Here is a 23610-nt window from a genome sequence, read left to right on the forward strand (position 1 = left end):
GAGTCCTGAGCTGCGTGTCTCATCTAGCAGACATTTCACGCAGGAGTCCGCCGAAACGTTGTTTCCTCGTCACTTTCAAGTTACAAACGACACCCCCCCTTTGCGGGGCAGTCCCTCCGTTGTTATTTCCCATCCCCCGAGTATCTAGTTTCAGACTCCCTGCTGTGTGGGCGCCATTTTAACCGTTTCAGTGCCGGTTTCTAACTGGTTGCGTAGTGACACCCAGTGTCTTTATACATGTTTTCATTTTGGCTCTGACGGATCAATGAAACTGTATTTCATAATAACCCACAATATGAATGATAGTAATGTAAATAAATACACGCATGTAATGTATACTGTAGTATACACACATATAGTTTTGCTATCGAGGATCAGTTCAATCTGTAATGTTATAGTTACAGTAGTTCAGTTATACGTACTATGTTATAGTTCTAGTATATGTATATATTCTCACAGTTTCGGTTCGGCAGGTCAAACTCCGCGATCTGACTGACGCCCGCTGACAGCTGGCGATGTGACGTCGTCGTGGGGGGCGGGGCCTGGCTGTGACTCAACATGGCGGCGCACAGAGAGAACGAGCAGGTCCGAAGTAAACTGAGGAACTTGTGAGGATCTGAGCTTTTTCTGGAGGAACAAGCCTGGACCGGGGAGCGGGAGCCGCAGGTGAGTCTCCACCATGACACAGAGCCGATATGCGGCCACACGGCTTGGCGCCACGCCGCTGGCTCACACGGAGAACCACACGGAGAACCACACGTAGAACCACACGTAGAACCACACGTAGAAACACACGGAAAACCACACGGAAAACCACACGTAGAACCACACGGAAAACCACACGGAAAACCACACGGAAAACCACACGTAGAACCACACGTAGAACCACACGGAAAACCACACGTAGAACCACACGTAGAACCACACGGAAAACCACACGGAAAACCACACGTAGAACCACACGGAAAACCACACGGAAAACCACACGTAGAACCACACGGAAAACCACATGGAAAACCACACGTAGAACCACACGGGGAACCACACGTAGAACCACACGACAACCACGCGAGAACCACACAATAACACGAGAACCACGCGATAACAACACGAGAACCACACAATAACAACACAGAGAACCACACCAGAACGTGTGTATTTGTGTGTGTGTGTGTGTGTGTGTGTGTGTGTGTATGTATGTATGTATGTATGTATGTATGTATGTATGTATGTATGTGTGTGTGTATGTGTATGTATGTATGTATGTATGTATGTATGTATGTATGTATGTGTATGTATGTATGTATGTATGTATGTATGTATGTATGTGTGTATGTGTGTGTGTATGTATGTATGTATGTATGTATGTGTGTGTGTGTGTGTGTGTAGCACCATGTCCAGAGACTCGTGCACGTGGGAGCTGGTGTCGCTGCTCAACAGCTCAGACCTGAAGCAGCTGGAGCAGGTTAGAGTATCCATCAGCCAGCAGCTGAATACAGGTACCTGTCTGTCTAAATACCTGTCTTTCTGTCCGACTAAATAACTACCTGTCTGTCTACCTCCAAGATTTAATAGGATGTCCCACTTCTCTCCTCTCAGATCGAGGCCTCCTGGTTCTGTCTGTTCTTCTAGACTTCTATCTGGACTCCAGTTCTGCTGAAGCTGCTCTGCTGCTCTGCTCTATCAGGGAACCTCTGGACAAGGTATTTTCCTTGAATAGTGCTTTAGGAAGCTTCCAAATTCAGAATTATTATTATCACTATTGTTATTATTATAGTTTCTGGAACAGGACAAGCACTGGGGTTGAGGTGTTGTTAGAACCGGGGCATTGCAGACATCTCATGGTTCAAGTTTGATCCAAATCGATCCATATATGGAGCAGGAATAAGTGAAAAACCAATTCAATTTGACGGAAAGTAGAGGAACGTTGGTGTGTCGCCGACACACCAGCGTTTGAAAAGTTTCTTCTGAAGGTTTGAAAAGTTCCCTCTGAAGGTTTGAAAAGTTCCCCCTGAAGGTTTGAAAAGTTCCTTCTGAAGGTTTGAAAAGTTCCCTCTGAAGGTTTGAAAAGTTCCTTCTGAAGGCTTGAAAAGTTCCCTCTGAAGGCTTGAAAAGTTCCTTCTGAAGGCTTGAAAAGTTCCCTCTAAAGGTTTGAAAAGTTCCCTCTGAAGGTTTGAAAAGTTCCTTCTGAAGGCTTGAAAAGTTCCCTCTGAAGGTTTGAAAAGTTCCTTCTGAAGGCTTGAAAAGTTCCTTCTGAAGGCTTGAAAAGTTCCTTCTGAAGGTTTGAAAAGTTCCTTCTGAAGGTTTGAAAAGTTCCTTCTGAAGGTTGAGGTGATGTTTGTGAAGGACATGATGTTGTGGGTTGTGTAGAGTCAATCCTTCCGTCCTGGTTGGAGGTTCTACACTGTGTTTATGTTCCTTCTGAGCTGGTTGATGTCGTGGAGGTTCCTTGGGGGTTTCATTTTCATCTTTGGTCTTTCTGTAAATAAAGACATTGTATTCTGGGATGGATCTTCCTCCCTTCTTTGCAGGATTCAAGGAAGTCGTGAGATCCTGAATCTCAGTCCATGATGAGTTCACTCTGAACGAATGAGAAAAATAGTTTCCTGAAAATTGTAGCGAGTCACGCAAAGATGTCAACCCACTTATGGTTTCATGGAATCACAACCCTCCCAAAAAACATGAATCCCCAGAAACGCGTCACCACGTCTGCGGGAAGGAAGGAGGCATTCATGTACCAGGAACGCCTCGGAAAACTAGCACCCGTCAAATTGTGATTCCTCACAGGAAGATGCCAACGCTTTAGGGATTTCAAGGAACCCTAACCCAACGGAAAATTGAATCCACAGGAAGGCGTCGCTACTAAAACAATGTTACTATATCGTTATTAGAAGCTTTATGATGGAGGGAGGGATGGAATGAATGAAGGGAAGGAAAGAAGGAAGGATGGATAGATGGAAGGAAGGATGGATAGATGACTGATGACAGTGATCAGCAGAGCTTATTGATCTCTGGGGTCTGGTATTCACTGATCAGGTCACTTGACTCCCCCAGCCCCTGCTGGACAGACTGACTGACTGCATGCTGAGGCCCCCGAGCCGCCTGGCCACGCTAAGCCTTCTGGGAAACATTGTCCGCAAGCAGCCGTCCTGGATCCACAAGGTCAGCAGGAGCCCCCTGCTGAGCACGCTGCTCAAGTGCCTGAAGGTAGGTCCCAAAACCACCTGGAAACACCTGGAAACACCTGGAAACAAATGGATTGACTTGAAGTGTGTGTGTGTGTGTGTGTGTGTGTGTGTGTGTGTGTGTGTGTGTGTGTGTGTGTGTGTGTGTGTGTGTGTGTGTGTGTGTGTGTGTGTGTGTGTGTGTGTGTGTGTGTGTGTGTGTGTGTGCAGACGGACTCGGACCTCCTGGTCCTGGTCACCGGGGTCCTGGTCCTTGTCACCCTGTTACCCATGATCCCTCAGTGCGGGAAGACACACATCTATGACTTCTTTGATGTGTTTGGACGCCTTGCGGCCTGGGGGCTGAAGAACCCTGGTACACACACACACACACACACACACACACACACACACACACACACACACACACACACACACACACACACACACTCTCCGACCTGACGCCACCATTTGTCCACGTCACTTCCCACAGTGACCAGCAGGGGGCTCTGCCCAGTGAAGGCAGGGAGTCACAAGTCAAGTCCAGTTTATTTCTATTTCCCTTCGTCACAGCAGATTAATTTGACAAAGGGACATTTCACAGAGAAGCCCCCTGGTCTTAACCCTCATCCTGGCAAGGAAAAACACCCAGAAAACCCTTTGGGGGAAAAAAGGAAGAACCCTTGAGAAGGGACAGAAGGAGGAATCCCCCTCCAGGACAACCAGGCTGCAGAGGATGTCATCGAATCCCTCTGTTTAATAAGTATATTTAATCATATTTTAGTGTGAATTTAAAATCAAACTTCCGTTTGGGTGCCATGCAAACACATGTTTGGAGCGCCAAACACCAAAAGAGAGCGCTGGTAGTTACTTCCACGGGGGATTTACAGTTTTCGGAGTTTGCCTTGAATGCACCACTTACTGCTTGGAGCGCTGGAGAGCAGCAGCACTGAGGGCGGGGAATTGGCCCCAAGAAGCCTTTCATATAATTCAATACAATAAAAACACGCTGTTTTTATTTGCCTTGTTTGGAGATAATATTGCTGTGATTGAGTTTTTCCCCCCGGTCTGTATGAGGCAGGCTTTTATTTGTTGCTGTCGACCACGGCCCTGGCATTTATTCCAAACCTGGTTTTTATTTGGCGACCGGTTTATGTTTGAGAAAATGCTGTAAACTGAACGAGCAGTGATCAGCCCCTCCCCCACCGGAGGAGGAGGAGGCCCCACTCCCACTGGAGGAGGAGGAGGCCCCACTCTGCCCACCGGAGGAGGAGGCCCCTCCCCCACTAGAGGAGGAGGAGGAGGCCCCACTCCCACTGGAGGAGGAGGCCGCTCCCCTACCGGAGGAGGAGGCCCCTCCCCAACTAGAGGAGGAGGAGGCCCCACTCCCACCGGAGGAGAAGGCCCCTCCCCCACCGGAGGAGGAGGCTCCTCCTCAGCAGTGACTCCTCATTTAGTCAGCTCTGCTGGGATGAGTGCAGTTCTAGGTTTAACCAGCTGGTGTCTCCCCCTCCTCCTGCTCCTCCACCTCCACCCCTCCTCCTCCTCCTTTTTCTCCTCCTCCTCCTCCTCCTGCTCCTCCACCCCTCCTCCTTCTTCTCCTCCTCCTTGTCCTCTCTCTCCTCCTCCTGCAGGAGATGCTCCTGCAGCCTCCCTGCTCCACCTCCAGGCCAGTGTGTACTGTCTGTTCCACCGTCTCTATGGGATGTTTCCCTGTAACTTCATGTCCTACCTGCGCCTCCACTACAGCATGAAGGAGAACCTCAGCACCTTCCACAGCATGGTCCAGGTCAGAACCAGGACCACAACCACAACCACAGCAGGATGAGTGCAGAACCAGTACCAGAGCAGAACCAGAACCAGAACCTGTTAGCACTAGCCAGCTGCTTTAATGGACAGTTTTAAGATCTACGTTGATAATGACTTTTAACCTTGACAATGACCTTTGACCCCCCCCCCACCGCCAGCCCATGCTGAAGCACGTCAGGCTTCACCCGGAGCTGGTGAGCGGGACCCAGGACTCTGAGCTGGACCCGTCCAGGTCAGAACCAGAAACCATGTGACTGACTGTTCTCCCCTCAGTGTCAGAACCAGTGAATCCAGGAGCTTTGATCATATTTCAATATGAAATATTATGAGAATATAATACGTACACAAACAGAGCAGATCAATATATTGATTGTTGTTCTGTCTCTCTACCTGCCTGTCTCACTGCCTGTCTGTCTCTCAGGTGGAAGTGCTATGAGGTTCATGACATTGTGATAGAATGTGCCGGAGTCTCTCTGGACCCACGGGAGTGGTCCTGCCCCCCCCACCTGGACCTGGGGGCCATGGGTCAGTGCACACACACACACACGCACACACACGCACGCGCACACACACGCACGCACGCACGCGCACACACACACACACACTGACTGTGTTGAGGGCATGGTTCTTCCACTCATACTGTCTTGCTCACTAGTGTCGTTGTAACGCAGCGATCTGACTGGTTGTTTTGTTTGTCCTGACAGGAAGTCCCGCCGCCACACCAGTGTCAGAAAGACAGGCTGTGCTGTCTTACCCCGCAGGGCAGAGTCCTTACATGCTGGTCTGTCTCTCCGCTTGCCTGTCTGTCTCTGCCTGTCTGTTGTCTCTGCCTGTTGGGCTTGGGCGATCGTGCATGATTCCAATCCCATAGGATGACAACACATTACAACAATGTTATGTCATGTGTTGAAGGAGGGCTCCTCGTTCCACAAGTGTAGGATTTATGATTTACAAGTAAAGTATTTACTCAAAAACATCCAGTTTTTACTGAATTAGGTCCCAAAGCCACGGAAAGCAACAGGGAGACGTGTGTGATGCAGCAGTGAGGGTGGGGACACAAGTTTTTGGAACAGAACACTGAAGTCAGTGTTTAAAAATGTTGTTTAATTTAAGTAGGAAACAAACTCAAGTCGATGGATCTAAGATAAAAACACAGTTACGGGAGACCAGGCACCACCAGTGTCCTGATGCCCACCATCAGGACACCGGTGTTACACCATCAGGACACCGGTGATGCACCATCAGGGGCATGGGCTGTGCTGCTGCATTTGCCCAGAGCAGCCACACGCCTCCAACCGCAGCTGGCTCCATGTGCCTGATATTCATTATTTTGAGCGCCTGCCCCTGGAAGTCTCTGCACGGGACTGTAGAGGGGAAGTGAGACCTGATCCCCAGTGGATACTCTACAGCTCTGAGTTTCACAACACAGTAAACTGCTCTGACACTGGTTCAATGCTCAGATTTTTCCTGATGGATAAAAATAATAAGAATCAATCTCATCGATCACGGTTGACGACTTCATCATAAATCTGTCTTTAATTGAAAAAGTCTATTGTCTGCCTGCCTGTATTTTTTTTATATGAATTGCTTCATTCATTCACATGATGTTTTATCATCAGTGTGAAGGTGGTGATGTCACATGGAGCCCCTCCTCCCAGTGCGGTCTGGCAACGCCCCCGGCCTCCAGAAGACTGCCACCTGTCAATCATCCTGAAGCCTCACTAGGCCCCGCCCACCCTCCAGGTAGTACCGCCTCAATCTCAGGTGCGCGTACACACACACACACACACACACACACACACACACACACACACACACACAACAGACAATCTGATCAGGGTTTAAATCAGACTGCATCTAAGTTTATATTTTATCCTTCAGGTTTAAAATGTCCGTCTGTAGCCACTGCTGAAGAACCTCCACAGGTAACCCACACCTATAACACCCAAACTAACCCAAATTCAAACTAAGCTACACTCAAACTAACCCAAACTCAAAATAACCCATAATACCCAAAGTAGCCCACACTCAAACTAACCCACGCCCAAACTACCCAACATCCAATCTAACCCGCCTCCAACTTTCTGTAGTGCAAGCAGCAGCCAATCGAAGAGCACGAGGCGGCGGGCAGCCGGCCAATCAGAGACGAAGAGAAACAGGAGACTAACAACAACTACAGTGGTACTGTCTGTCTCTCTGTCTTTCTGTCTTTCTGTCTGTCTGTCTGTCTGTTCTTAAATTATCAGACAACCACTCATCTGATCTACTTGACACTTGGTGGGTGTGTTGCTTGGACCAGAGGACGCGCAGTGTCCAGTTTGGTGCAATTTGGACAGACACGTGTAATATTAATAAATTAATTAATAAACCTTCAAAAAAGAAGCGAACAGCGAGGCACTCCGCTCCGTGCAGCAGCGGACTTCTGCAATGCTACCCGTTCCAAACAGTGTGGCCCGTTCCCAAAAGGCGTGTTTTAAATTGCACTTGTCTCTACAAAACCTCTGTCGAAATAACCTGGGAAATTAATATTTTAGCATTTTGATGTCCAGTCTAGATATTATATTTTTTGTCATCCTGAATCTAAATTGCTGACTAACTGGACCTCATCCCCCCCAGAAGAGGTGCTTCCCCCCGCCCTCTGCCCCGCCTCCTCTGGTGCTGAGCCTGCCTACCAGGCCCTGTTCCACCTGGCCCTGCCCACCACCGCCCCCCTGTTCCTGGGCAGCAAGACCCAGGTACAGCAAATATTACATTACATTTAGCAGACGCTTTTATCCAAAGCGACTTACAATTATTCAAACAGCGACGGACGCAGCCATCAGGAGCAATTAGGGGTTAAGTGTCTTGCTCAAGGACACTACAGCATGCTAGCAGGAGGAGCCTGGGATCGAACCAGCAACCTTTGGATCACCAGCTCTACCGCCTGAGCTACCATCCCCAATATGCAATATGCTTTATAACGCTGTAGACACGCCCTGATACACTGTAATAACACTCAGATACACTGTTCAACACTGCAATCGACTGTTTTTCAACCACTTTGCCATCAATAATTACAAAATCAATAATGGAAATGATCTCTTGTGTTGCAAGATAAAAAAAAATGATGCAGCGCTGCACTAATTTCTTGGTTCCAGCAGGAGAACAGCTCTATGCTGATCAGAACACATTTGACACTGAAAAAGAGAACAATTAGTAAGAAGAGAAGAAGAAGAATCTTTAATTATCACGCAACACACCACACTACAACATATGCACACACACACACACATGCTTTGGGTGGTGCCGATGAAATGCTTCCTATGCATTTAACCGTCCTGGCTTGTGCTTCCTCCAGGGGGGCAGCAAGGAGCAGTGGGCAGCATAGCAGAGGGGGTAGCTAATAGTACTAATCATTACTAATATTATTGATACTGGTAGTAGACCTTAATAATACCTCGATCTCTCCTTTAGTCTGTGTTTTAGAGCCCAGAATCGCCAATGTGGCGCAAGCCCCTGCGGCCGCCTGCGCCAGCACCTTGTATCGGCTACGCACATTTTAGTATTTTTTGTATTTTTAGAGCTTATAGAGCTTATTGTGTATAATCACCAGGTGTGATGACATTTCACTGTATATACATATATTTGACTGTATGTATATGTTTGTGACAAATAGCCTCTTGAATCTTGAAGATGTCTCACTTACACCTCCTCTCCTCTAGGAGGTGCTGCAGAAGGCAGGAGTGGAGCAGTCGAAATCAGGAGTGGAGGAGGAGGAAGAGTGCTCCTCCCTTTCTCCTCTGGAGGTATTGGAGCGTCTGATGGTGCAGGGGGAGCAGCTTCACCACACTACCACCAGGTGAGGAAGCATCCTAGTTAGGAAGGGTCCTAGTTAGGAAGCATCCTAGTTAGGGAGCATTCTAATTAGGAAGTGTCCTAGTTAGGGAGCATCCTAATATTAGCGGTGTCCAAAATCCCAAGCTCTACACACCTTCGGGACCTGGGAAGGAAAGCCCTGTCATGGAAACAGGTTTCCCCCAAGTGGACAGACCAGGGGTGAGATGAAGATATGGTCATGACTATTTCCTGTGTCACAGCGTCATTCAAATAAGATGTTGTTATTAGAAAGGATGAGAACACCCTGCCAGTCGCCCACCAACCGCAGGCTGGGATGTGCGCTGTACCAAGCGGCGAGCGCAGCGCACACTGCGTCCTATGTGGAAGTCCCTTCAGGGAGCATACTCGTTAGGGACCAAAGTAGTTAGGGAGCATCCTAGTTATGGACCATACTTGTAAGGGACCATAGTAGTTAGAGAGCATCCTAGTTAGGGAGCATACTTCTTAGGGACCATAGTAGTTAGGGAGCATCCTAGTTATGGAGCATACTTGTTAGAAGCCATAGTAGTTAGAGAGCATCCTAGTTATGGAGCATACTTGTTAGGGACCATAGTAGTTAGGGAGCATCCTAGTTAGGGAGCATACTTGTTAGGGACCATAGTAGTTAGAGAGCATCCTAGTTAGGGAGCATACTTGTTAGGGACCATAGTAGTTAGGGAGAATCCTAGTTAGGGAGCATACTTCTTAGGGACCATAGTAGTTATGGAGCATCCTATTTAGGGAGCATACTTCTAAGGGACCATAGAAGTTAGGGAGCATCCTAGTTAGGGAGCATCCTAGTTAGGGAGCATACTTCTTAGGCACCATAGTAGTTAGGGAGCATCCTAGTTAGGGAGCATACTTCTTAGGGACCATAGTAGTTAGGGAGCATCCTAGTTAGGATGCTTGTCATTAGCATTTGTTTTTTCTTCCTCCCTCCAGGCGGCCCAGTAAGACTGTGGACTGGAGTCAGATTGGAGGTAGTCACAGCATGAAGTCCAAAGGTACTAACTAAAAAACTGCTCACTAGCTAAACTACTACCTAGAGTGTTAACCTACTCACTACTGTTCAACTGCACTGAACGACCACTTAACTAACTAACAGCGAGACAACTGATATTTATTTGGATAGTTGATATAGTCAGTATAATTGTTAGGATATTTGTTAAGATAGTTAGTAGGATAGTCTACAATAGTTAGTAGTGGGGGGCGTAGTAGTAGTATAGTATAATCAGAGTTGGTAGAATGGTAGGGTAGTCAGTAGGCTGGTAGGATAGTTAGTAGTCAGTAGGATAGTCATTAGGATCGTCGGTAGAATAGTTAGTATAGTTGTTAAGGTAGTTAATAGGATAGTCTACAATAGTAGGATACTTAGTAGGATAGTTAGTAGTGTCATTAGTAGTTAGTCTGTAGAATAGTAAGTGGTCGGTAGGGTAGTTAGTAGTTGGTAGGATAGTCGGTAGAATAGTTAGTAGAGTTGTTAAGGTAGTTAGTAGGATAGTCTACAATAGTAGGATACTTAGTAGGATAATTAGTAGGGTCATTAGTAGTAAGTCTGTCGAATAGTTATTAGTCGGAAGGATAGTTGGTAGAATAGTTAGTATAGTTGTTAAGGTAGTTAGTAGGATAGTCTACGATGGTAGAATAGTTAGTAGGGTCATTAGTAGTAAGTCTGTAGAATAGTAAGTAGTCAGTAAGCTAGTCGGTAGGCTAGTTAGTATTCTGTAGAATAGTGAGTAGTCAGGAGGATAGTTAGTAGTGTATAGGATAGTTCAGCAGTTCCAAACCTTTTCGGACTCCCGACCCACTTGAAAATCTCCAAAGTGTTGGGGCCACATCCGACCAGAAGTAATACGGAGCCAAACAGTGCGTTGTCAGAGGACGAATATTTGAACAATCATATTTATGCCTTCTCACACATATAGTGCAGCGGTGGAAAAACAAAAAAAGCCATAAAGCGCCTCGCCAGCGCTGATAAAACTAACAATAACAGTACACATGAATATCAAGTCTCCTCATGAGACGCTGATGCTGCATGGCACCACCTGCATGATGTCTGTTTTAAAGGACGACAATTTGAGGAGAGGATCTGGATCAACATTCACTTTATTCCTGTATTTCGTCTTCAATGCCACAAGCGCTGAAAAGCCAGTCTCACAGAGATACGTCGTGGGGTAAATCTCGGAACACACCACGCACAGCGGTAACGGTTCGTCTACCGTGCCTGTCCAAAAAAGTCCCAATGATAAATATTCAGCGCTATACTTTCTCAGAAACTTTTTTTTGTTTGACAGGTGGGACTGTCCCCCATATCCGATGTCCCACTGAGACCTAGCTTTTGGATGATGTACCAATGGCTTCTTTCTTTTTCAGTGCCTGATGCTGCCAACCATCCATTTTGATTATCACCTCAAGTTAAAAACGTACAGGTGCACGTCGATCGTGGTCCGGCTTGGATGTAGTGTGCGCTAACATAAGTTCCTATCTATCAGTGACGATGCATTTTTGAAGGTTTAAAAGAAAAATACCATAAAAACATTAAAACATTTTTTACATTTCAGTAATTAATATTTTTTTTAAATTTTTTTCAATAAAATCGATGTGTTTTGCCCATGATTTGGCGGCCCACTTGCAATACCCTCGCGGGCTAACTGGTTGGGAATCGCTGGAATAGTTAGTAGTCCGTAGGATAGTAAGTAGTCAGTAGTATGGTCTGTAGGATGGATAGTTGTGTGTAGAATAGTAATAAGTTGGTAGGAGAGTTGGAAGGGTAGTTAGTAGTCTTTAGAATAGTTAGTAGTCGGTATGCTAGTAAGTAGTCTTTAGGATAGTTTGTAGCCGGAAGGATAGTCGGTAAGCTAGTTGGTAGTCGGTAGGATGGTTAGGCGTCAGAAGGATAGTCGGTAGGGTAATTAGTAGTCAGTAGGATTATGAGTAGTGTGTAGAATAGTTAGTAGTCAGTGTGCTAGTTATTAGTCAGTAGGATAGTAAGTAGCTGGTAGGATAGTCAGTAGGGTAATTGGTAGTCGGTAGGATGGTTTGTAGTGATTCGGATAGTCGGTAGGGTATTTAGTAGACGGAAGGGTAGTTAGTCAGTAGGATAGTTAGTAGTGTGTCGAATAGTGAGTAGTCAGTAAGATAGCCGGTTTGTTAAATAATCTGTAGAATAGTTGGTAGTCGGTAGGGTAGTCCGTAGGGTAGTTAGCAGTTGGTTAGTTAGTAGTGTGTTGAATCGTTAGTAGTCTGTATGGTAGTTAGTAGTCAGTAGGATAGTAGTCGGTAGTATTGTCAGTAGGGTAGTCAGTAGGATAGTCGGTAGGGTAGGTAGTAGTCGGTCAGATGGTCAGTAGTGTGTAGAATAGTTAGTTGTCAGTATGCTAGTTAGTAGTAAGTAGGATAGTTACTAGCCAGTAAGATAGTCGGTAGGGAAGTTGGTAGGATAGTTAGTAGTCAGTAGGATAGTCTGTAGACTAGTTAGTGGTCGGTAGGATAGTTAGTAGTCGTTAGGATATCTATAAGGGTGTATAATATTTAATAGCCGGTAGGATAGTTATTATTGTGTAGAATAGTTAGGAGTTGGTATGCTTGTTAGTAGTTAGTAGGATAGTTACTAGACGGTAGGGTAGTTAGTAGTTGGTAGGGTAGTTAGTAGTCATTAGGGTAGTCAGTAGTCGGTAGGATAGCCAGTAGTGTGTAGAATAGGAAGTAGTCGGTAGGATAGTAAGTAGTCAATAGTATAGTTACTAGTCAGTAGGGGAGTCGTTAGAATAGTTAGAAGTCAGTAGGATAGTTGGTAGGATAGTCTGTAGGGTAGTTTGTAGTCGGTAGGATAGCTAGTAGTGTGTAGAATAGTGAGTAGTCGGTAGGATAGTTACTAGTTGGTAGGATAGTCGGTAGTGTAGTTGGCAGTCAGTAGGATAGTCAGTAGCGTAGTTAGTAGTCGGTGGGATAGCTAGTAGTGTGTGGAAAAGTTAGTAGTCGGTAGGATAGTTCCTAGTTGATAGGAAAGTCGGTAGGGTAGTTAGTAGGATAGTCGGTGGCGTAGTGAGTAGTCGGTAGGATAGCTAGTAGTGTGTAGAATAGTTAGTAGTCGGTAGGATAGTTAGTAGTCAATAGTATAGTTACTAGTCAGTAGGGTAGTCGTTAGAAAAGTTAGTAGTCAGTAGGATAATTGGTAGGCCTGTTAGTAGTCGGTAGGATAGCTAGTAGTGTGTAGAATAGTCAGTAGTCGGTAGACTAGTTAGTAGTCGGTAGGATAGTTACTAGTCAATAGGCTCGTTGGTAGTCGGTAGGATAGCTAGTAGTGTGTAGAATAGTTAGTAGTCGGAATGCAAGTTAGTAGTCAGAAGGATAGTTACTACTCGGTAGGATAGTAGGTAGGGTAGTTGGTTGTTAGTGGGATGGTTAGTAGTGTGTAATATAGTTAGTAGTCTGTATGCTAGTTAGTAGGCAGTAGGATAGTTGGTAGTCGGTGAGGTAGTAAGTAGTTGGTAGGACAGCTAGTAGTGTGTAGAATAGTTAGTCATCGGTATGCTAATTACTAGTTGGTAGGAAAGTCATTAGGTAGTCAGTAGGGTAGTTAGTAGTCGGTAGGCTAGCTAGTAGTGTATAGAATAGTTAGTAGTCGGTAGGATAACTGACTTCCTGACCCATCACAAGCTCCAGAACTGATGTTTTAATATTTTGTTTGTACTGGGATGGTTCATTCCTCCAATCACAGCAACAACACAATGAGTGTATTTCTGATCCCAGTATAGTTCCAGTTCATACTGGTATGTGTGTGTGGATAGGCTCCACCCAGGGGGAGGAGATCCAGCTACAGAGTCAGCTCCTATTGGTCCACAGTCAGCTGCAGTACGAGCGCTACAAACGACAGCAGCATGCTGTGAGGAACAGGCGTCTGCTGAGGAGGGTCCTCAACGCCACGGCCCTTGAGGAGCACGCTGTCTCCATGGTAACACAAACAGCATGCCGTCTCCCCGTGGTAACACACACCACGCAATCCCCATGGTAACAAACACAGCACGCCATCTCCATGTTTACATAGAGCTTGCCGTCTCCATGCTAACTAACACACAGCTCGCCATCTCCATGGTAATACACACAGCATGCTGTCTCCATGGTAACACAGATAGCATGCCGTCTCCATGGTAACACACAGTGTGTTGTTTCCATGGTAATAGGACACACAGCGTGTCGTCTCCATGGTAAGAGACACAGCATGCCCTCTCCATAGTAACACACAGCATGCCGTCTCCATGGTAACACACACGGCATGCTGTTTCCATGGTAAGACACACAACATGCTGTTTCCATGGTAAGACACACAACATGCTGTCTCCATGGTAACACACACAGCATGCTGTTTCCATGGTAAGGCACACAGTATGCTGCTTCCATGGTAAAACACAGAGCATGCTGTGGTAAGACACACAACATGCTGTCTCCATGGTAAGACACACAGCGTGCCGTCTCCATGGTAACACTCTCAGCATGCTGTCTCCATGGTAAGACACACAGCGTGCCATCTCCATGGTAACACTCACAGCATCCATGGTAAGACACACAGCATGCTGTCTCCATGGTAAGACACACAGCATGCCGTCTCCATGGTAAGACACACAGCATGCCGTCTCCATGGTAACACACACAGCATGCCGTCTCCATGGTAACAGTTCAAAGTGTACTTACCATGGAAATAAGACACACAGCGTGCCATCTCCATGGTAACACTCACAGCATCCATGGTAAGACACACAGCATGCTGTCTCCATGGTAAGACACAAAGCATGCTGTCTCCATGGTAGCACACACAGCATGCTGTCTCCATGGTAACACACAGGGTTGGCACGGTAGCCATGGTAACGCTTGTGCTCTCCTCCTCAGAAAGACCAGCTCCGCCTACAGGAAGTGGAGGTTGAGTCGCTGCGCTGCAGTTTGCAGCAGGAGCAGCAGAGGGCAGCGCAGCAGCGCAGTGACGCCCACACACACACTGCAGCACTGCAGCGGCAGATCCTCAAGCTGCAGGACGAGCTGCAGCAGGAGAGCAGCCGTGCACAGCTGCTGCAGGTACTGTACTGTAATGCTGTAGTCATCAAAGTTCAAAGTTCAAGTTCAAAGTGTACTTTATTGTCAATCGTATCATGCAACACGTAATTACACAGAGGATCAAAATTGCGTTTCCCCATACTCCAAATGTGCAAGTAATATTTGTAACACACAACATATGACATGAAAGTGCAAAAAGACAACAACAATAGACACAACAACACAACAAGACTAAGGTTAGTCTTAATATACTCAAGAAGTCAAATGAGTTATGTCATTAAGGTAATAAGGTGCAGTACAACGCTAGCAGCAAGAGGATACATATGTATACCAAGGGGATACATATGTATTGTAAAAATGTAAGTATTGTGCAGTCAGTTGGTCTTTGTGGGTGTCGTGTCCATGTCGTGTTTGGTGAGTTGAGTAGTCTGATGGCCTTTGGAAAAAAGCTGTTCCTGAATCTAATGGTATTGCACCGCATGCTGCGGTACCGCTTGCCAGAAGGTAGGAGGGTGAACAGTTTGTGTGCTGGGTGGGTGTGGTCCTTGATGATATTAGTGGCTCTCTTTGGGCAGTGAGACGGGTACAGGTCCTGGATGGATGGTTGTGCTGTTTTGGTGATCTTCTCTGCTGTCCTCACCACTCTTTGTAGGGCTTTCTGGTCAGCAGCAGAGCAGCTGCCATACCAGACTGAGAGGCTGCTGGTAAGAATGCTCTCAATAGCTCCCCTGTAGAAGGTGGTGAGGGCACAAGGGGGGAGGTCAGCTCTCCTCATCCGGCGAAGGAAGTAGAGGTGTTGCTGTGCCTTCTTTACTAGGGAGGCGGTGTTGATTGACCATGTCAGGTCGTCTGTGATGTGCACCCCCAGGAACTTGGTGCTCTTCACAGATTCCACTGCACTGCCATTGATGGTGAGTGGGATGTGTGGTGTGTGTTTCTTCCTGAAGTCCACAGTTATTTATTTTGTCTTGTTTGCATTGGTATGTAGATTATTGTTGTCACACCAGTTGATGAGTTGATGTACCTCCTCGCTGTAGGCTGAGTCGTTGTCGTCACTGATGAGGCCCACAACTGTTGTGTCATCTGCAAACTTAATGAAGTGGTTCGAGTTGTATCTGGCACAACAGTCATGCGTCGCCAGTGTGAACAGCAGAGGGGACAACACACATCCTTGGGGGACTCCAGTGTTCACAGTGATGGTCTCTGAGGAGTTTTTGCCAACTCTTACTGTCTGTGGTCTATCAGTAAGGAAGTCCGGGAGCCAGTTGCAAAGTGGGGTGCTGATGCCTATTTCGCTGAGTTTATTTGCCAGGTGTTGGGGGATGACTGTGTTGAAGGCGGAACTGAAGTCAATGAACAGTATCCGCACGTAACTGTTTTTGTTTTCCAGATGAGCCAGGCATAGGTGGAGTGCTGTTGCTATGGCATCATCAGTGGAGCGATTGGGACGGTATGCAAACTAGAATGGATCAGGTGAAGTGGGGAGACTGGATGTTATGTGGGCCTTGACTAATCTTTCAAGGCACTTCATCATGATGGGCGTAAGTGCTATGGGTCGGTAGTCGTTCAGTGTTGAGGCTGGGGATTTCTTGGGTAGCGGTATGATGGTGGTGGCTTTGAAGCAAGCTGGTATGATAGCTTGGCTCAGAGAGGTGTTGTAGATATCCGTGATAACATCTGTAAGTTGGTCAGCACAGTCTCTGAGCACAGGCCCCGGTATGTTGTCAGGACCTGCAGCTTTTCTGGGGTTCGCCTTGAGTAGGGTCTTCCGCACATCAGCAGGGTCCAGGTGAAGTGTTACATTGTCCGGGCAGGTCCGGGCTTTTGTTGGTGCGGTGGTGTTGTTTTCCTCAAACCGGCTGAAGAATGTGTTAAGTGTGTTGAGGAAGTCTGTGTTGTCCTCACACGATGGGGGTGTTGGCCTGTAACCGGTGACTGACTGGATGCCTTGCCACAGGCGACTGGGGTCTTTTGTGTCTGTGAAGTGTGATTGGATTTTCTGTCCATAGGCACGCTTGGCTGTTCTCACGCCCCTGTTCAAGTTGGCCCTCGCAGCCCTGAGGGCGTCCTTGTCCCCGGACTTGAAGGCAGCGTTCCATGCCCTCAGGAGTGCACGTACCTCCCTGGTGAACCAGGGTTTGTCATTGGCTCTTGTAGTGATGTTTTTGATGACGGTCACATCGTCCATGCATTTGTGTATATAGCCTGTCACAGACTCAGTATATTCCGTTAGGTTGACATGATGGTTGGTAGTGGCAGCCTCCCTAAAAACAGGCCGAACTGTGCATTCAAAACAGTCTTAGAGAACTCAGGTTGCTCCTTCTGGCCATGCTCTCATCTGCTTCACAGACGGCTTACTCCTGGTAAGAAGTGGTTTGTAATTTGGTATTAGCATAACAGAGAGATGGTCCGAGTTCCCCAGGTGGGGGTGGGGAACAGCTCTGAATGCCTGTTTAATGTTGGTGGATTTCTTGGTCAAGAATGTTCTCTCCCCTGGTCGCAAAGTTCACATGTTTGTGGTAATGTGGAAGTACTGTCTTCAATTTGGCCTGATTGAAATCACCAGCGATTATGTAGACAGAGTCTGGATTCGAGTTCTGCATTGAGCTCACAGATTGATACAGTGTAGACAGTGCGTCCTTAGTTACTGCACTGGGTGGAAAGTAAACAGCTGTGATGTAGATGGCTGTGAATTCTCTGGGCATGTAGAATTGTCGGCCTTTAACTGTTAGAAATTCTATATCCGGAGAACAGTGACTTAAGACAATTTCAGCGTGAGTGCACAAGTTGTTATTGATGAAAATACATACACCACCTCCACGAGATTTTCCGCTGAGAGCATGGCTCCTGTCCGCCCGGAACGTTGTTAGTCCATCCACTTTGAATGGCGTTGTCCGGAACGTTCTGATTAAGCCACGTCTCAGTGAAGATGATGGCGCTGCAGTCTCTCACCTTACTTTGCGTGGTTAGATCCAATCTGAGGTAGTCCATTTTGTTTTCCAGCGAGCGAACGTTGGATAGCAGGATAGAGGGAAGTGCAGGTCTGTAAGGGTTGGCTTTTAGCCTTGCTGGGTCTAGCACACCGCTTACGATGCTTGCTGGGTCTCGCAGACCGCTTGCGCCGCCTCCGGTGTGGCCAGTGGTGGGAAGGGAGTCCGCTACCTTGCTGACCCCTGGGTCTTGCCACTGTAGAATACCTAGCTCCTCGAGTTCTTCGGGTTCCGAAGCCAGCGTAACTCCAGAAAGATGTTTTGAAATGTTGGAGTTTCGTAGTAATGAGCTTCTGTTGTAGACTATTTTCGTACACGACTGTGACAGTACAGACAACACATTTAACATAAACTGCACATCGCTATCGGGAGCTGGAGTGGCCACTGCCAACAGGGTGCCGCCATCTTGCGCATGCGCCATCGAACACACCGCGCCCTCAATCAATAGTCATGCTGTAGTCATGCTGTAGTCATGCTGTAGTCATGCTGTCGTAATGCTGTCGTAATGCTGACGTAATATTGTAGTAATGCTGTAGTAATACTGTATTAATGCTGTCGTAATACTGTAGTAATACTGTAGTAATGCTGTAGTAATATTGTAGTAATATTGTAGTAATGCTGTAGTCATGCTGTCGTAATGCTGATGTAATATTGTAGTAATGCTGTAGTAATACTGTATTAATGCTGTAGTAATACTGTCGTAATGCTGTAGTAATACTGTAGTAATGCTGTAGTCATATTGTAGTAATGCTGTAGTAATACTGTAGTAATATTGTAGTAATGCTGTAGTAATACTGTATTAATGCTGTAGTAATACTGTCGTAATGCTGTAGTAATATTGTATTAATGCTGTAGTAATGCTGTAGTAATTCCGTAGTAATATTGTAGTAATGCTGTAGTAATATGGTAGTAATACTGTATTAATGCTGTATTAATGCTGTAGTAATACTGTAGTGATACTGTTCTAATGCTGTAGTAATATTGTAGTAATGCTGTAGTAATACTGTAGTAATGCTGTAGAAATACTGTAATCATGCTGAAGTAATGCTGTAGTAATACTGTAGTAATAATGTTGTAATGCTGTAGTAATGCCGTCGTAATATTGTAGTAATGCTGTAGTAATATGGTAGTAATACTGTATTAATGCTGTATTAATGCTGTAATAATACTGTAGTGATACTGTCGTAATACTGTAGTAATATTGTAGTAATGCTGTAGTAATATTGTAGTAATGCTGTAGTAATACTGTAGTAATGCTGTAGAAATACTGTAATCATGCTGAAGTAATGCTGTAGTAATACTGTAGTAATAATGTTGTAATGCTGTAGTAATGCCGTCGTAATATTGTAGTAATGCTGTAGTAATATGGTAGTAATACTGTATTAATGCTGTATTAATGCTGTAATAATACTGTAGTGATACTGTCGTAATACTGTAGTAATATTGTAGTAATGCTGTAGTAATATTGTAGTAATGCTGTATTAATGCTGTAGTAATGCTGTAGTAATATTGTAGTAATGCTGTATTAATGCTGTAGTAATACTGTAGTAATATTGTAGTAATGCAGTTGTAATGCCATAGTAATAATGTAGTAATGCTGTAGTAATATTGTAGTAATACTGTATTAATGCTGTAGTAATACTGTAGTATTACTGTTGTAATGCTGTGCTACAGACCTACTGCGGTATGTTTTTATACTGTACTGTATACACACTGTACTACACTGTACACTACAAGCTGTGTTGTGATTGGCTGGTTTCAGACTGAGCTGCTGGAGTGCCAGGGCATGCTGGGAGATTTGGAGGCGGAGCTTCAGAAGGCCAACAACGAGGCCTACAACGCTCAACACCAGCTCACGCAGCTGTCAGCCAAGGTGCTGACGCAGGATGTACTACTGGGTTTTACTGTGTACTACTGTGTATGGCTGTGCACTACTGTGTATGACTGTATTTCTATGCAGTACTGTGTATGACTGTACTTCTGTGTACTACTGTGTATGACTGTGTACTTTTGTGTATGACTGTGTTCTTATGTGTACTACTGTGTATGACTGTGTCCTTCTGTGTATGACTGTGTACTTCTGTGTACTACTGTGTGTTGTACTGTGTCAGGTGTGGAGCAGTGAAGATCTGCAGCAGCAGGTTTTTCTTCTCAACCGACAACTTCTACTGACGTCTGAAACCAACAGGCTGCTGCAGGGACAGCTGGAGGGTCCTCCCTACTGCAGTACACAGGTACACACAGTGCTACACACGATACTCATAGAGTACTGTACTATAGTACTGTGCTGTACCACCTCAGTGCCATTGTTTATCCAACAGGGGGCGCACATGCTGCAGTGCATTGTGGGTCGGAAGCAGCAGAACCAGCAGAGTCTGGAAGCAGCCAATCAGAGGGTCAGTGATCTGGAAGCAGCCAATCAGAGGGTCAGTGATCTGGAAGCAGCCAATCAGAGGGTCAGTGATCTGGAAGCAGCCAATCAGAGGGTCAGTGATCTGGAAGCAGCCAATCAGAGGGTCAGTGATCTGGAAGCTCTGCTAAGCAAGAAGGAACAGCTGATCTCAGACCAGAAGAAACTTCTGGAAGAAACCAAGATGCACAGCAGGTACACACACATACATATTTACATTCATACACACGCATATATATATATATATGTGTGTGTGTATAAATATGTGTGTATATATATATATGTGTGTGTATATATATGTGTGTATATATATATATGTGTGTATATATATGTGTGTATATATATATATATATATATATATATATATATATATATATATATATATATATATATATATATATATATATATGTGCGTACACACACACGTGTATACATCCAGTATATATACATCCAGTATGTATACATCCAGTATATATACATCCAGTATGTATACATCCAGTATATATACATCCAGTATGTATACATCCAGTATGTATACTGGATGCATTGTGTGTATATACATCCTGGATGTATAAACACAGGTGCTTGTGCTTGGCCACGCCCCCAGGGAGGAGCTTGCCGCCTGTGAGAGTCGCTACGTTTCCTTGAAGAGCGTCAGTGTCAGTGTTTACAAGGAGATGCTGCAGCTCTACACCCTGGTGGACGGCCAGAGGTAAGACAGCTGCATACCTGTCTCACACCACACCGTTACCATGCCAGCAACAACAGGCTCCTGAAGAGGGGGAGGAGGCTCAGGCCCCGCCCCTCCAGTGCATTCTCACTTCACCAAATGTTCTCCCCTTCTCTCCTTCTATCCTTCTCACTTCCCTCCTTCTCTCCTTCTCTCCTTCTCTCCTTCCATCCTCCTTCTCTCCTTCTCTCCTTCTCTCCTTCCATCCTCCTTCTCTCCTCCGCTCCTTCTCTCCTTCTCTCCTTCTCTTCACCGCTCCTTCTCTCCTTCTCTCCTCCTCTCCTTCTCTCCTTCCATCCTCCTTGTCTCCTTCTCTCCTTCTCTCCACCGCTCCTTCTCTCCTTCTGTCCTCCTTCTCTCCTCCTCTCCTCCTCTCCTCCTCACCTTCCCTCCTTCTCTCCTTCTCTCCTTCCCTCTTTGCCTCCATTTCTCCTTCCCTCCTTCCCCCCTTGTCTCCTCCTCTCCTCGTCTCCTTCTCTCCTTCTGATCTGAACCCAGGCCCAACGGCAGCCTTGTCACCATGCCAACCACTCAGGACAAACCCCGCCCCCCCTCCTCCTCCTCCTCCTCCTTCAGCATCATCAACGGAGGGGTGGAGCTCCTGTCCACCTCCCCTCTGCACCTCCCCTCCTCCTCCCCTGCCGACTCCTCCCTGCCAATGGGCTCCTGGCCTGAGGCGGGCTCCTTCCTGGAGCAGAGGGCCAGGCACCTGTTCAGACCGGCCCCCCAGGAGGAGGAGCAGGACCCGGAGGAGGACCGGGCCGACGCCCCGGAAGGAGGCGTGTCCGTGGGCCAAGAGCCGGAGGAGGAGCCCGCCCTCGGGACCCTCCCCCCACGGCCGGCCCCCGGGGGCCAGGTCGACCCTCGACCCTCCGGCCTCCGGGGGGCGCCTGTCCCGTCGGGACCAGAGCCTCCAGAGGGCGGAGCCAGAGAAGAGGTGCAGCAGAGGAAGGAGGAGCTGAGCATCATGGACTACGATGAGACGCTGCCAGATTATTGATCAGAGATGGGTGGAGGGGCCGATGGGCTGTTGATCGGTTGTTGATCGGTTGTTGATGAGTTGTTAATTGGTCGTTAATTACCTACATAACTACTGAAGCTAACGCCACAACATGCTAACTGAGCCACAAGAACCTGGAGCATTTAAACAGGAAGTGGGATTCTACTTCCTGCTTGGCCAGGGCACCTGGGGCAGCAGCGTAGGAACGTGTTGAGGCATCGACAGGATCCTGCGTCTGGTTTGTACCTGAGTTCTGACGCACCCACACCCACACCAACACCCACACATTCACCGTTACCACGGAGGTCCTGCCGACGCCTTTTTGATCCCAGTGATGAAAAACTGGCCCATGTTCGCAGGTCACGCCATCACACAGAGTTCCTTGCAACGCTGCAGCCGGCTCCAGGTTCTGAACGGAGGATTCTGTGGCAAAAATGTGAAAAACAGTGAAATAATATTGATCAAATATTACAATGAATGTTGCAGTTTCACACAATGTTAATATTTGTCTTGGGAATAATTTTCATTTAATGTTGAAATTAGATTAAAACCCTGGAATGTTGCATCATGGGAGATTTCAGATGGTTTGATGATGAAGAGCAGAACGCGGTCTTCATCCTCCTCTGATTGGTCGATGGAGTTTAAATCCGTCCAATCACGTCCCGAAGAAAGAACCTTTTATTCCTGAAGCCGCTTCACTACAATTCCCACAATGTCTTGTGTCAACACACTGACCAGATGAATGTTTGTGAAAAACACAATAAATAGTTATTAATGTTTGAACATCTGTTTTTGGAAAATGCTTCACGACAAATTAAACTTTCCCAAGAACAAAGTGAACATCTCACACAGTAATTAATATCTAAAAATAATGCATTTATAAGAATACTAAAAATGAAAGAATAAAAAAATAATAAAAGAAAATAGTTCATATCCTAAGGTCAATTATTACAATCAAAACAATAACAATGAAATGTACTGGCGCGGTGGCGCGGTGCTGCGGTGGGTTATCTCCCAAGTAGGAGCCTTTCTGGGTGGAGTTTGCATGTTCTCCCCGTGCTCACATGGGGTTTCCTCCACCTAACGTCAGTAAGGACCCCCACCCAACGTCTGGCTGCCCCCCCGAGGAAGCACAAGCCAGGATGGTTCATGGTTCAAGATTCATGATTCGAGAGGTTTATTCGTTACATACTTTCATACATATATGCAGTGAAATGTAATGCAATGCACCCAGTGATTACACACAATATGTCCTTGGAAAAATTATTTCTAATAGACCAACTAACCGACTCCTAAAACGTAATACAGTAAGTCGAATACTTATAGAATAAAATAAAAATATATAGAATAAAATAAAATAAAATGAGATAAAATAGGATAGATAAAGGGAATGTGCTTATGTATATTGAATAGGCAATTATGTATATACAGATATGTGCATTAAAGTGGCATGTGAATAAAGTGAGGTAGTGTTTGGGATAATACAGCACAGTATATACAGTACGGCGCAGCAATACGGCATCACGAACAACCTGAACAGTGACACAGTATGCGGTACAGTATGTAGTACAGTATGCAGTACAGTATGCAGTACAGTACGCTAC

General features: G+C 46.2%; 2 protein-coding genes across 5 annotated transcripts in view; one reads left to right on the forward strand and one right to left on the reverse strand.

Moving 5' to 3' along the window:
* Window positions 1–560, reverse strand: part of LOC307232630 (bile salt-activated lipase-like) — a gene marked incomplete at both ends in the record, with an annotated part of 19102 nt that extends 18542 nt beyond the window's left edge. Inside the window, one exon of the mRNA XM_080003731.1 lies at window positions 458–560. Within this exon, the coding sequence (XP_079859857.1) occupies window positions 458–560 (103 nt within the window). The remainder of the gene's footprint in view (window positions 1–457) is intronic.
* LOC307232386 (hamartin-like) overlaps window positions 1–22785 on the forward strand; it is a 22808-nt gene extending 23 nt beyond the window's left edge. Inside the window, exons 2-23 of one of the 4 annotated variants that reach the window (XM_080003377.1) lie at window positions 474–666; window positions 1390–1499; window positions 1600–1703; window positions 3055–3207; window positions 3396–3540; window positions 4799–4953; window positions 5132–5205; window positions 5395–5498; window positions 5678–5754; window positions 6593–6737; window positions 6855–6898; window positions 7064–7154; window positions 7590–7708; window positions 8675–8811; window positions 9771–9832; window positions 13619–13782; window positions 14715–14897; window positions 19629–19739; window positions 19978–20100; window positions 20188–20471; window positions 20884–20988; window positions 21505–22785. In XM_080003377.1, the coding sequence (XP_079859503.1) occupies window positions 1394–1499; window positions 1600–1703; window positions 3055–3207; window positions 3396–3540; window positions 4799–4953; window positions 5132–5205; window positions 5395–5498; window positions 5678–5754; window positions 6593–6737; window positions 6855–6898; window positions 7064–7154; window positions 7590–7708; window positions 8675–8811; window positions 9771–9832; window positions 13619–13782; window positions 14715–14897; window positions 19629–19739; window positions 19978–20100; window positions 20188–20471; window positions 20884–20988; window positions 21505–22006 (2988 nt within the window). In that variant the 5' untranslated portion in view covers window positions 474–666; window positions 1390–1393 and the 3' untranslated portion in view covers window positions 22007–22785. The remainder of the gene's footprint in view (window positions 1–473; window positions 667–1389; window positions 1500–1599; window positions 1704–3054; window positions 3208–3395; window positions 3541–4798; window positions 4954–5131; window positions 5206–5394; window positions 5499–5677; window positions 5755–6592; window positions 6738–6854; window positions 6899–7063; window positions 7155–7589; window positions 7709–8674; window positions 8812–9770; window positions 9833–13618; window positions 13783–14714; window positions 14898–19628; window positions 19740–19977; window positions 20101–20187; window positions 20472–20883; window positions 20989–21504) is intronic. The other 3 variants (XM_080003380.1, XM_080003378.1, XM_080003379.1) reach the window with 3 other exon arrangements.
* Window positions 22786–23610: the final 825 nt, after the last annotated feature.

This window comes from Zeus faber, assembly GCF_960531495.2.
Source record: "Zeus faber genome assembly, chromosome: 7".
Lineage (NCBI taxonomy): Eukaryota > Metazoa > Chordata > Actinopteri > Zeiformes > Zeidae > Zeus > Zeus faber.